Raw genomic sequence first — 14,762 nt, 5'->3', positions numbered from 1 at the left:
AACCATGTTACATTTTCTTCATTGTATCAACCATGATGAATGATCAGAGGTTTGACATGTTGCAAACTGCTTTAGCTAGCACAACTGCAGTCAAAGGCTAACCTGTCAGCATAGTAGACAAATAAGTGCATCGTGTGGCACATGAAAGAGTATTCAGCGCATCAAAACATCAGAAAAGATCTCACTATTCAGAATTATATTCCTTTTCTAGTCTTTTCAACTGCCCGAGTGAGTCAGAGTGCACAAAAGGAATCTGCACATCAATAACTATTTTTACACATGTCAAAATGTCTTCAGTTAATAAACCTGTCCACAATGTACTCAGTGTACAAAAACTGTGTGCATTCACAAGGGCAAATAAAAAAAATGTGCATACAGATTCTTTTTGTCAGCTTTATAAAGCGCTCAGCGTTCAGCCCCTGGTGTCCACACTGTTCCACTAACCTGAGCACCTGTGACTCATCCCCTAACTGGCTTTTTTGACCTGCTGCTTGTGTCTCCAGCTGCATCTTCTTATTTTTCCTGCTTCCCTTATCTGTTTTTCAGCTGTGTGTCTGCCTGTTTGATTCCCGTTGTTACATGTTTACTGCCCGTGCTTTCTCTGTTTTCTAGAATTTTTTTTTGTTTAAAATTTTTCTGCGAAGTTCCTGGCATATGAAGTTCTCTTCCTCAGTCTCTGCCTTGCTGTCTGCATGTTGCAAGTTTGATTCAACAAAGCAGTCAGCATCTAGGCCTGATGCAGAATCATGTATGAACAGGATTGCAATAAAGCAATGTTAAGTCACTGAAAGTATTTGCATTTGCAGAAATTCTACTTGTTAAACTCATACACATTATATTAATTTTATTTATTTTTTTCATTTTCCTGTAGCCAAAAGGCTGGCAAGCACACTAAGCTCCCAGAGGAGCTAAGAAATCGAGATAGTAAGTAAAAAGACATAACAATCTGATTGTAGCAATATTCAAACTATAGTTATACATATGACATTTACATTACAAGCATGGTTGGGCTGATAATACTGTTTTGCAGTATATTTCAATAGCTCACTTCCACAATGGGATCTTTTGAAGCAGGTGATTTTTCTTTTATGTTTTTATTATATGAGAGCATGACAGAAAATGTGATGTTATCTGGATTACAGTTAATTTACAGCTGTTCTCATAAAAGGAATGCTGTTAACACTGTATCACAAGGGAGCGCACTGCAAAAACTGATATAAAAATATTTGGCTTATTCCCACCCAGCCAGACCTTGAGCACTTTGGGTTTTATGTGTATACACTATGTGTGAGGTCTTGTCTGGTCATTGCAATGCTGATCGCCTACTGTTAGATTTCCCTTTCTGTCTCTCTTTGCCTTAATAATTCAGATTTAATCTTTCAAAATACACGACAAGGCCTCATGGACTGAATACACACTCCACTCCAAGATACTAGGTTATGTTAAAAACGTCTAGGTCAAATGACAAGTCAAAAGGGAATTTTTCATCTTAATGCAAAATGAAAAATTAAATAAAGATAAATTCATAGAAGAAAAACTACAAAAGAGAAAAAGAAAACTACTAAACAAATATACTAAGAAAGCATAAAAAAAGGCACAGAGGTAATTTTTTTCAATCAGCGTCATTTAAAATTGGATAAAAGGAGTCATCATTTGTTTAAAAACTGATTACAGGTATTAGTTTTATGCCTGAGTTAGATTTTATTAGGGTATAAATTATGTTTAAGGGATTTAAATAATTTAAGATTCACATCGCATGAAAGCACAGGCCTTATAGGGCATCAGGGAATCCACATTTAGAAGGCAAACGGCTTAACTTAACAATGACAATATGTACATAGACATATCCCTCTAAATACACTTCTATTTCAATGCAAACACAATGGATTCACTAAATCAACATGCCAAAAAAACGAAAACAGAACCGCGAGCAGTTGAATGGAGGGAAATGACATCTTAATGCCATTTGAGCCGAGAAATCTCCAACAAATCAAATGCGGTGAATTCTACTTCCCATTCTTTTACAAAAACAAACGTAACAGGTACTTCAGAGAAGTCATGTAGCCTGGACATTATCTGAGGCTTAATACTTAAAGACATAACATGGGACACTCATTATTTCATGTCTTTGGAGAAAAAATCTGATTAACAAAAAAGAAATGAGATGTGAAAATAGTCACTCAGTGTGCATTTAGCATGGTAACATTGCCACTGTGGTAATTCTAACATGCAGGTACAATTTGTTTTTATTGTATTTATCTATTTATTTAATGCTAACATGTTAAATGTAATGGACACTATTGCTCCCATTAAGGTGAAGGTTATCTCTGGAAGGAAAAAGTCTCCATGGAGAAACTCCACACTGGTGAAAAATGAAAAAAGAGAGTGTAGGAAAGCTGAGCGCAGATGGAGAAAAACAAACCTCCAGGTTCATTATGACATTTATAAAGAGAAACTTCACAATTATAATTTACAACTGAGGAGTGCAAGGAGGTCCTACTTCTCTGACATCATCACTAAAAACAGCCATAATGCTCGGGTCTTATTTTCTACAGTTGACAGGCTAACAAACCCCCCTGTGTCAGTGGCAGCTGAACTTCATTCGACCATGGCCTGCAATGACTTTGCCAAATTCTTCACTGAAAAAATCCAAAAAATTAGACAAGCAATTGGTACATCAACAGCAGATCCAGGATATGTACTGTGTCCACCAAAAAACTGTTTAAACACCATGAAACAGTTTCAACCTATTAACAGCAAAGACCTGGAGGACATCTTAGGTCAACTGAACTCCTCCTCCTGCTGTTTAGATGTCCTGCCAACAAGTTTTTTCAAAAAGGTCTCAAAGACTTTAGAGTCAGACCTGTTACAGATCGTCAACTTTTCTTTATTATCAGGTGTGTTTCCAGAATCACTAAAAACTGCTGTAATCAAACCTATACTGAAAAAGGACAATCTTGACAAGACACAAATGAACAACTACAGGCCGATCTCAAATCTCCCGTTTTTAAGTAAGATCATTGAAAAAGCAGTTTCTCAACAGCTCAATTACTTCTTAAAACAGAATAATTGCTACGATGCCTTCCAGTCAGGTTTTAGACAGAACCACAGCACTGAAACCGCTCTGACCAAAGTGTTTAATGACATATGTCTGAATACAGACAGTGGAAAAATGTCAGTCCTAGTTTTACTGGATCTCAGTGCAGCATTTGATACAGTTGACCACAACATATTACTCAAACGACTGGAGAACTGGACAGGTCTTTCAGGAACTGTACTAAACTGGTTCAAAACATACGTAGAAAACAGGAAATACTTTGTATCAATAGGTAACTTCACATCTGAGCAGACAAGTATCACATGTGGAGTTCCCAAAGGTTCCATCTTGGGACCCCTTCTGTTTAACATCTACATGCTCCCACTGGCACAGATTATAAACAACAACAAAATAAACTATCACAGCTATGCAGATGACACACAAATATATATCACAATGTCACCAGGAGACCGAGGCCCTGTACAGGCTCTTGGTAAATGCATTGAGGAAATCAATGACTGGTTGTGCCACAATTTTCTCCAGCTAAACAAAAACAAAACTGAGGTAATAGTCTTTGGCGCCAAAGAAAAACGATTACAGGTCACCAGAGAACTTCAATCTATACATCTAAAAACCACAAACCAGGCGAGAAATTTGGGTGTAGTGATGGATGCAGACCTAAACTTAGAAAAACACATTAAGACAATAACAAAGTCAGCTTACTATCACCTCAAGAATATATCAAGGATAAAAGATCTGATGTCTCAACAGGACCTGGAAAAACTAGTCCATGCATTCATCTTTAGTAGGCTTGATTACTGTAACAGCATCTTTACAGGTCTACCTAAAAAATCAGTCAGACAACTACAGCTCATTCAGAACTCTGCTGCTCGAGTCCTCACTAAGACCAAAAAAGTGGACCACATCAGTCCAGCTCTGAGGTCCTTACACTGGCTGCCTGTCCATCAGAGGATAGACTTTAAAGTTCTGATGCTGGCCTATAAAGCTCTGAATGGTTTAGGACCAAAATACATCAATGACCTCCTGACCCAGTATGAACCATCCAGATCCCTCAGGTCATCTGGATCCGGTCTTTTATCAGTTCCCAGAGTCAGAACCAGACACGGAGAAGCTGCATTCAGCTTTTATGCTCCTTATATCTGGAACAAACTCCCAGAAAGCCTCAGATCAGCTGAAACACTCAGTTTATTTAAATCCAGGTTGAAGACTCACCTGTTCTCAGCTGCATTTGAATAAAGCACCAAATCCACACTTTAAGCTTAAATTTCAAAACTTACATTTAACTACTGATTTTATCTACTGTTCTGATTTTATCTGTTTTGATTTTATATACTGTTGTTTGTTTGTTTGTTTGTTTGTTTGTTTGTTTGTTTGTTTGTTAATTAGTTAGTTAGTTTATTTGCTTGTTTTAATCAATTTTAAATCATGCTTTTTATTTGTTCTTGTTTCTAATGTCTCTGTAAAGCACTTTGAATCACCTTGTTGTTGAATTGTGCTATACAAATAAACTTGCCTTGCCTTGCCTTGCCTTGCCTTTATTTTGTTTTTGGATCCCTGAACTAAACAAGCTGAAGGATTTACTGTTTCATGAGCTTGCAAATTTAATTTGTAGGTCACAATTTCTAAAAATAAAACATGTATCTTCTATTGTTGTGTTGACTATAAGTTGAAGTTTATACAGAAACACTGATGTATATGATTGGTAAATGACTAGCCAGTGCAGTGCCATGTAGAACTGGGCTCCTGTGGTAAGTGAAGCAGTAGTATGAAAGTCTCCATTCCCATGTTCAACAAATTTCTGAACTAACAACCTGCCCTACAGTCCATGCTAATACAAACAGAGGCGTTAGCAGGATTGCACTGTGCACACACCTCTGTAAATACATCAGCAATCAACAGTTACACAATGGCTGTTGGAAAATTTTACTATATTGCCCAAAGCTATTATTCTGGGATTCACTAAGCATTTGTCCCAAATTCCATGCCAATGCAGCTGAAGCACAAATATGCATGATAAGCAACATAATGCAGAATGCACTGTAAAGGGGATTGTTGAGTCTGCAAAGCTTTTCTTTTTCCACTAGGAAGCTACTAACCTTCTATTTCACACACCATCTAATGTCAGAAATGCACAAACCTGCTTTTGCAGCTAAGGGCTACAGTATAGTCCAGCAATCAATGACATGGTCTAACAGAGCACCGGCTGTTCCCTGCTAAGTAATCCATTTTTAAGGGTGAGTATTCTTTTTAAAGACTGCCTTACTGCTCTGACAGATGAGAGCGACCACAATCACCAAGAGAGAACCAGAGGCAGATGACTGCCTTATAACTGACAGCCAATTGCCTGACCACCAAGCAGCAGCTTGGACTGAAAATGTTCGATATCTTGAAGATGCCGGTCGATGTTAGAACCTGTAAATTATACACAAGGTCCTCTGGGACACGACTTCAATATATCTCAAAAGGCTTACAGTCAAAACGTGGCCCTTTCCTCCGTGTTGTCTGTATTGGAGATGTCACCACGCATATAACATTTTTAAAATGTATGCATGGCTGTGATACTTTATAGCACTCAGCGATTCAAACTGACGGATTTAATTTCCACTGGAAAACTGCTTGGGTGAGCTTATAATGGCAGTTGAGAGTATTTGTGCTTAAAATGACAGAGAGGTAAAAATGCAATCAAAATCATTCCCTACCGTAAATGCAGTAACTTTTCCCAACGTCCTGCACACTTTCTTTGCTTGTGTTTGTCTTTGACTATTTTCAATTACTTGGTGAGCAACTATCCTCTTCCTGGATCTATCCACAACATTGTTATCTTTCTCCGCTCCTTCTAATATGTTTACTCATCCTGATGAATTCAATTACATCTTTTCATAGGAAATTACTGTGGGGGTGGCTCAGCCTGCCAGAGGTCAGCACTAACTGTGAATACTAAAACTACTCCCCCAAACACATTACACAGCCTATTAGCTGCTGCTTTCCACACAGCACTCTCCGACCCTACATAAGCCTTTCCACTGCCACAGATGAAATGCTTTCTAGATGGGATCTGGCGTGGAGAAGAGGGGAAGAGAGCTAGAGCTGTCCCCAGGCCTAATCGTTTCGGAGAGCCATCCCCACCGCAGCCGCAAAACACGCCAGTCCTGATTAGGGAGGTGTGTACACAGCCAGGCAGAGCGTAAAAAGGTGCAGAAAGGAGGCTTGGCCTGGTGGTTGCTATTGCTATTGCGCCCACCGATCCACCCCACCCCCCACCCCCACCCCCCAGTGTACAACTGGCGAAATCGATAAGGCACAAGGCCAAAGGCAAAACAGGTACAAAGTAAGCCTTCGATGTAGTGCCTTGACAAAGTGGTCGACATCTCTTCATTTAGAGTTTTGCTACAGGGGCACTATTATTCACTTGATATAAATTAGACATGGATCCCCCTTCCCCAAATTAGCTCCGTACGGTTTCCTGCAGGGTCCTGCCCAAATCATCTACTACTTTGCTGAGGGTACGTGTTGACAATTTCACTGTAAAAATGTTACCTGAAATCTCTTAAGAGGTGATTGTGTTAAGAAAAAAAAAAACCTCTCACATAATTATCTAGATGCAGGAACCCATTTCAAGTCTATCCAAACTGTCAGGCTGATTAAACAAACAGACTGTGAAACGCTATCAGCAAAATAGCCAGTCTTCTCTCTAAAATATAGACATATAGATAGATTGCATCTGATTGGGGCTGAAATGAAATCAGCTGCTGTTAGCTGTAATGCTGTATGCGTGAAAAATAGTGGGTTAGTAATGTACAATTAGTAGATAGATAGATAGATAGATAGATAGATAGATAGATAGATAGATAGATAGATAGATAGATAGATAGATAGATAGATAGATAGATAGATAGATAGATAGATAGATAGATAGATAGATAGATAGATAGATAGATAGATAGATAGATAGATAGATAGATAGAATGGAAACTGTAATATAATGTGTTTGGTATTAACTGAATTTATACCAATCCTGTGCATTTCATTTGACCAGATGCAATTAAATTAATCATTTTAATATATTCATTGTACTTATGTAACAAAATCACATGGAACATTTACATGTAACTAAATTTGGGCTAATTCTTTTGTGTAATGTAGATAGATAAATCAAATTGCATTGCATAAATAATAATTGGTAAATACTGTGCCTGTATTCTTTTAGCATGCTAGTGTGTAAATGCTAATTTCCTTGTACAGGACTAAAGAGCGGCTTTGCTCAGTGCTTAAACTGCACTGGTTCTGTTGCTAAATTGTTTAATGGCCAAGTGACAACTGGTGTATGTGAGTGCTGATGAATATTAAAGCAAAACACACACACACACACACACACGTGAGTGTGAATGTATGGCAGACAACATTTGTTTTCTTAGCTAACACATTAGTGCCACCGTATTGCTTTACACAGGTTAAGATTTAGAACAGATTAGTCCAATCCAATCTTTTTAGTATTAATAGAACCTGGCCTAAGGTGTGTTAACCACACAGTAACAAGAAGCTGGGCCGTTAAAAACACGTCCAGTCATTTACACAGTTTTCATCTAGATTTGAAGTGTTAGTCATGGTATATGAAAGGCCTCATTTATTAAACAATCTAACAATCAGTTTTGATCTTAAGGACAAATTAAACAGATGAACTTCTCTCTCATCCCTTTCATTGAAGTCAAGACTTCATGTAAGCGATTGTGTATCTGTCCTTCATTCTCATACAGACATCAGTCACGGTTTTGTGTTTCTACCCATTCACTACACCAAAGACAGACTCTCAAGCCGCGTGTTATGCTTTGTTTGTCACCCCACGACTTAATCCACTGAATAATATGTGTTACCTAGCGTTACCTCTGCCATTGCTGTAATCTCATCTTCCGTGAAGTTCGCTTTTCTGTTTTGGTTTATGGCTGTTTCACACTAAACCCTTATTCGTGCAGGTATTACATCAGGAAAAATCGCAAGACAGCTGTTGTCACTTTAAGTTGATTGAGATTTATCGATTCATAAACCTGCTTAACCAATGTTTTTTGGTTTGGGGTTTTTTTATGCTCAGCATCTTTCATGAATCAAACATGAGCACGCTACCAGGAATGATCTTAAGACAAGTATAAATCTGAGTGCATTTTTATAAATGAGTCTCCAGCTGTTGGAGAAGAAGCCCAGCAATACGGTGATGAAATCCCCCCAAAAAATAAAAATCCTTCCAAAAATAGCCATTTGCCTTTCACAAATAAAGCTCCATACTTTTTGAGGAAGAAAATATATGAGGCAATGAGTCAAATTAGGATGCATAGAACATTCTCACAGAGCGAGAAAGGCATTTGCACATGAAGAGTTGAAAATGAGTCGCATTCAGCCAAGCTGTGAGCTCCACCTAGGAGGCAGTGAAAGAGACTGAGACAGGCACAGAGAGGGACTGAGGCAGGCAAGCAGGCGCCAAGCCTTGAAGAGGGGCATTCTGGCATAATGACTCTCATTTACCATTGACAGGCCTTGGGAAAGTTAAACTAATTATGACAGCACACAGATGCTGAATAGCCCTTGATGAAGTTAATAACTGGCAATCCAACAAACAGGTGTTGAATGATTTCTGTTACCTCCCCTGGAATTATAGGATGTTCTGATTTTTTCCCGCTCGTAGCAGCAATCTACCCAAAGGCAGAATTATGCCTCCTTATAACCGTGATCTTGGCAAACTGTGTGAATATGTGAATGAGAACAACACATACAACAATGGAAGACAGAAAGCTTGTTCTGTAACCTGTACCATTAGTATGACAAACAGGAAGAATTGCCACCGAGTTGAATGTGCATACAAAAAAAAACTGCTTGAAATGAAAGGCGCTTCATTGTGCTGTAGTGGTAACAGGTGTCAGCACAAAAGCATAAGCACGGAAACGTGTTTCATCCTTCCTGTGAGTCCAACATTTTGGTATCTGGCGGTGGTTTTAATATGCATCTCATCCATTATTAAGACCAAATAAAGACATTTTCATTTATAACACACATCAGTTTTAGGGACTACAGCAGGGTAAATGTTAGTGGTGTTGCTTTACATTATCTAATCTCCCATAAAGTGAATAATATTATTATCAGCCTACAACTGTTTTACCAACAGGATTTGTGACACTTAATATTACGTTTTCAAACAACAAAGATTTACAGAATTCAACACACATTCTTAAAATCAACAGCGGTGTGTCAATGAGAATTCTGTCTGCCAGGAGGAGATCGCCACTGATTTAATGAACTTCAGAATACATAAAACACATCTCCTGCAACTCCCAGATCACTACAGATCATTATTAACAGGCGGGGATAATGTGCATGCATAAAGATAATAGGCTCAGCTGAATGTCATTAAATTGTGTAACACTTTAAGTTTCACACCAGGGCCAACAGAAACTTTGCACACTAAATGACTGCACAATGAGCTATTTAACATCTGCTGGCATCTTATTAGGCATACTTGTTTGAATACTCCCGGACAAAAATTCAGTTATTGCTTTGTTTTTGTTGGTAATGACTTTGTAACAAGTCGAAATATAATATGCTTTTTTAGTATATTTTGATTTAGCAGACCGGCTTTTTTTAATGTAGATAAAGGAGGTTGTCACATGTGGGCTTCTTTCTCTGGCTGCTTAGACTTTGTATGCAGTGCACTCCTCTAGCATTTCCTGCATGGCCTACAATGAGATTTGACCCAGCGCTAGAACGCGTTGTCGATCGGAGGGTAAATTTGATTTGTCACTGAATAAAAGTTCAAGCTGTTACCTTCTTGTTGTCTATCCAAGTCAGACCAGCAGACTTGTGTATTAAGGCAATCAAAATCCTGCAGAGAGTGTAAGTGAGCACTGCATAGGGCTTGTTACCCTTTGACAACAAATATGATGAAAAATGCTGCTTCTTGTATTGTTCTCACGGCACATATGCAGTAGTTTATAAAGTATGTTTAAATTGCAACCCATAAATGGCATTTTAATTATATTCAATATGATTCACAGATTTTTTTCTGCTTGTCTATTTATGAAGTGAGACTTTTTCGTAACACAGTGTCGGCTTGTCTGTGTTTAAGATGAAGAAAATGTAAGCATGGGTTTCTAAGTGTATATGTAAGTGTAAGGAAACCATGCAGAGTACACACAGAACTCCTGCAGATGTTTGAGGACAAACTAAAAGTAAGTGCCTAATTAACAGCATAAGATATACAGGGGCTGTACGGGAAGTCTTTCCTCGTTGTTTTTGCAGGTAATGGTGCTTTTATTAGCTGGGAGGTTCTGAATTTTAGCCTTCCTCCCTCTGTCTCTCTCTGCAAATCACCCCTTATTAATGTGACGAAATAAAGGGCTGAGTAATTCTTTTGCAAAGTAACATATGTAGGTGGATGATTTGAGTGCTGTTCGAAGGCCAGCACAAATATCTTTGGACTGATACTGTAATTATTATTAAGAGTTTTTTATACATCTTTACAATCTTTACGTCTACTGACTGAAACATTAGAGTCAAGCAAAAATCATAAATTAAATGAAAGTGTTTCATTAATAAATACCTGAGACTGATTTTTCTCTTGGAAAAAAAAAAATAAATCCAGTTCAGGTGAGAAAATAATGGCACGGTTCCAAAAAACTTGACAACAAAATGAATGGTTGTTTTTGTGTTCCCCCTGCAAGGTAAATTAATCAAGTTCACAATAACAAGTCATAGCACAAATGAGAGATTGGGACCTCTTCAAAACTACAAGTTAATCATTCCTGTAACTGAGTACGCATTCAAAACTCCTGATAATGGCAACTTTCAAGAATTAAAAATTGATATGCCCCACCTTGGAGAGTTTACTACAGTGTGAACATTTGCTGGGTAAGCAACAGCAGCTAATGGAAGCTGTTAAATTTTATTTTGCTCTAAAAATAATGCACCCTGCATTTCTCACTCTCCCTAGAGTTTCGAGCAGCGGGCGAATAGAGCAGGTGTGTGCCTGGGATCTGTGCGATCGTGAATCCGAAAACAGTCAAAAATTCACACATCTTTCAAAGCGGCATTGTTCTGTGCGCCACCACTGAGTGTGTATTTATTCACATGCTAATCAAGATTTAAACGCTCTAAATGTATTTCAGGTGTATCGAAAAGATCCGGATTTGAACTCTTATTATATAAAAATCAAAAAAGGTCTGTGCTGTCCCGTACAGCACACCTTTCTCCCACTAGATATTCAATCAGTTGATGTTTTGTTGATGGTGTAAAATATTGCTTCAGGCACTGGTGTGGAATTGCAGCTCAGTTTTCAAAGGGCTGAGATGTAATGACTGAACCAGCCCAGGCAGTATGAATTCACTCTCGCAGTTATTGCATTGTTTAGTAATCACTATTTGCTCGTGAATGTGTTCATTTTCAGCACCAAACAGGCACCTTTCATAAAAGGCTTCGTCACAAGAGGATGGACAGGGGCATTTGATTTGCCGGCATCTGTTTGAACTTTAGATGTTGCCCGCATTAGATAAAAATGGCAAAATAACATCCAGAAATCCTACTTTTATAATAAACTCATATGCATTTGTTTTCGTCTTGTGTTTTTTGTGAGTTGCAAACTTAACATTCACTATTTCTGTGGTGGCTCTTGTCCATATCCAGTTACTTGAACAATAATAGATATACATCATTTCCACAAAAGAGGGGTGTGTGAGAGAGAGAGAGAGAGAGGGGGGGGGGGGGGGGGGGGGGGTGACAGTAAAGCTGTGCAGACAAGCAGAAACACAGATAGTGTCCAGCAGAAAGCATAGATGATGAAAGGGCAGGCCCACACTAGAGAAATAATTAGGACAAGGCCACTGTGCATGAATCCGTTGCAGCTTCCCACAAGCACTCATCTGTGTCAAACAGCTTGGTCAATAATCTTCAGCAATTCCCAAGGATTAGAGTCTTATTACCGAGCACCGTCTGTCACACAGACCTCAGCGCCCAAACAAGTCGCTTCCTGACTGCTTACTCCCACCGAATAAACATCCCGCTGGAAAATTGATCAATTGGTTCAGGTTCATATTTATTGGTGTTTAGTTTCTGATTGTCTTATTTAGTTTTCCTCTTGCCTGGTGGTGGTAGTGGTGGTTGGTTGAGCTGGGGAGAGAGGCTGTTTCCATGCTATTTATGTGGCCACGTGGATGTGTGTGTCTCTCTTTAGAACAAATTAAAGCCATTTTGTGTAAGTTGTGCTGGACAGCCTATTGTTATGTAACTGACTGTTAAACGCATTTCTCCAGTGATGCGCCATAACTTCTAATTCACCACGCTTTGTTTGCAACTGTTGGGTTTCATTAATTTGCCTCTCGCTTTAAATTCAGATTCCATTTCCTTCTTTCGGTAGTTTACAGTGTATAATAGAGAAAACAAACAGGACTATCCTCTCGCAACTTTTAGCCCCAGCAGTGCTGTAGTACAGTACGTCATAAACTTAACAATGATAACGAGTCACTGGAAACATTAACACTTGTATCACACTTGTAGATCTGAGAATCGTGAGCCCGGTGTCATTAAACTCTGCCTTCGCTTTTTAGCCGACAGAGGAAAGGAGGGGTGAAAAAAACTAAAATTCCAGAAAAGTACAAAAGCACCAAGACGCAAGTTCTTACCTTGCCCGTGGATTTCGGCCACGGCGGCGGCGAGAAGCAAAACCGTGCAGAGGGTCTGAAATTGGCAGCCTTGTTTCACGCACATGTCTACTAAAGTCGAGGTCGCTCTTCGCGTATCTACGGAGCACGTCCTTGTGTTAAGAAGAAGAATACTTCCAGGGGAGGAAAAACAAAAAAAGAATAAAAACAAGCAAGGCGAGGACTTTAAACAAAGGCTCGCGGGATGCTCTCGCACTTCCTCAATAATTCGCCGACTGAAGACCGTCGAGAATAATCAAGTGAAATGCGGAGGTCCCTCTTTAATTTGGACGCTCAGTAAGCGGATTGCTGGCTGTGTGAGCTATCGGCACATGGAGAGGAAGGGGGGGGGGGGGGGGGGGGGAGAGAAAAAGGAAGCCGAGGATTCAGCACCGCGGACAGCTCCTAGCGTCTGCTGATGGAACAGCCTCAAAGTTAGCTGGAGGAAGAGGAATAACTGAGCTCTGTGCGTTCTTTCGGTCTTTGGAGCTTCTTGTGATGATGTTTTTCTTTTTAACAGCCTTCCTTTTAATCATCACAATAGCCACGTTCAGGTTCAACAAGAATATATAAAGATGGCATTTTTAGGATAGCCTATACCAGACATAATACTTGACTTATTCTCAGACTTCTGCTGTTGTTTTTGTTGTTTTTTTCCTTCTATAAATTCACTAACTTGTGTATAAAAAGCAGATAACGTGCACGTCTAAACTCATATTTTAAAGCTATTTGCAACTCATTCTATTTGGTTTTGGACACCCAGAACCTCTGTAAATGTCCTGCCTCCAAAGACACTGTGGTGAGTCAAGAATGAAGATAGAGTGCAGATTACTGCAGGCTTTAAGGGCGAGTGAGAGGTACATGTACACTATCTTTAAAAAAAAAAAAAAGAAGAAGCTTTCTGTGTGAATCTTGAGCTTCAATTCGCTAGTCAGTTTACACTTGTATTCCACCCTGCACTTGCTGAAATACATTGCTTTTCTTTTTCTTACCCTAATTTCAGCATACGCTTCCCTGGCTAGTTTTTGTGCCCACAGGAGTCAAGACTGGAGCTGAGTGGATTTTTTTTTCCAGTCCAATTCCCTGTAAAGCTTAGACCCTGCTGTGCATGACAAGCCCTGAGGTGAGACGTTCCTCAGGTGCTGGAAATAACTATGCCATGCTCTGAGTCCCTTAGGTCACTTTTTTTCCCCCTCTCTTATCCAGCTATAGTTTCTCGGGGCTGTAAGTATTTGCCAATGATGTCAGCCTACCTACTTCTGGCAAGAGACTTTAACTTTTTAATGGATAAAGTGGGGTGCTAAATTGGTTATCAGGGTTACTTAACTTGTCATTGTGTTGGGAAAAACCCAGAGCAAGAATGTAATGAACAATTCTTTGGGAAAACTTAACTTTAGTCTGTGTGCAGGTAAGAAGATGCTAAACTGGAGCAAGATGCCAAAGTCATAGGAGCATTAAGAGCTGCTTTTATGTGACTTCTGACCTCTGATTCTGAACATGGGACAAGACCACATGACTTTGAATGAGTGCAGAGTAAGGCCAGCCATCACAGATTCTTATTTAGCAAAGTAATTACCATAAACTATGGTTTCATTCATCAGTAATCTAATTTACAGTCCAAGTGTGACAAAGAGGATTATTCTAAAATGACTAGTTAGATAAGCTTGTTGAAATATGCTTTCTTCTTATGACAGCTAACCTTTCAAAAAGCATTTGTAGATAGTATCTACTATGCTTATCATTACACCCCCTTTAGTTATCTAGGCCATTTTATTATTATAATTTACGCCTGCTATATCAAAGGGCTTAATTTAGCCAGTAAAATAATTGCTGTGTGCCCACATTCTGTTCATCCAGTCAGTAACTTCTGACTTGACGAACAGAACGTGGGCATGTGAGTCATGCATGAACAGGAATGGCTAAAATTCACGAATGGTTCAGAAGTCTACGCAGTCAAAATAAACAACATGCACATGCTCGTCCTCAGGACGGTTTTCTGCGTAGTTCTATTGTCACCTCAACGGAGGAAG

The 14,762-nt window shown here is 39.1% G+C and overlaps 1 protein-coding gene across 2 annotated transcripts in view; it reads right to left on the bottom strand.

The window, feature by feature from the left end:
* The window catches only part of LOC146660329 (seizure protein 6 homolog), a 100,863-nt gene extending 87,817 nt beyond the window's left edge, over positions 1-13,046 (bottom strand). For both annotated transcript variants that reach the window (XM_085420138.1, XM_085420140.1), the window contains exon 1: positions 12,715-13,046. In XM_085420138.1, coding sequence (XP_085276264.1) covers positions 12,715-12,799 — 85 coding nt within the window. In that variant the 5' untranslated portion in view covers positions 12,800-13,046. The remainder of the gene's footprint in view (positions 1-12,714) is intronic.
* Positions 13,047-14,762: the final 1,716 nt, after the last annotated feature.

The sequence above is a fragment of the Rhamphochromis longiceps genome, linkage group LG10 (genome assembly GCF_057381845.1).
Source record: "Rhamphochromis longiceps isolate RC_006_pf linkage group LG10, R_longiceps_female_GT1.1, whole genome shotgun sequence".
Classification (NCBI taxonomy): domain Eukaryota; kingdom Metazoa; phylum Chordata; class Actinopteri; order Cichliformes; family Cichlidae; genus Rhamphochromis; species Rhamphochromis longiceps.
Note: the sequence above shows the minus strand (reverse complement) of the source record. Positions and strands in the feature narration are given on the sequence as shown.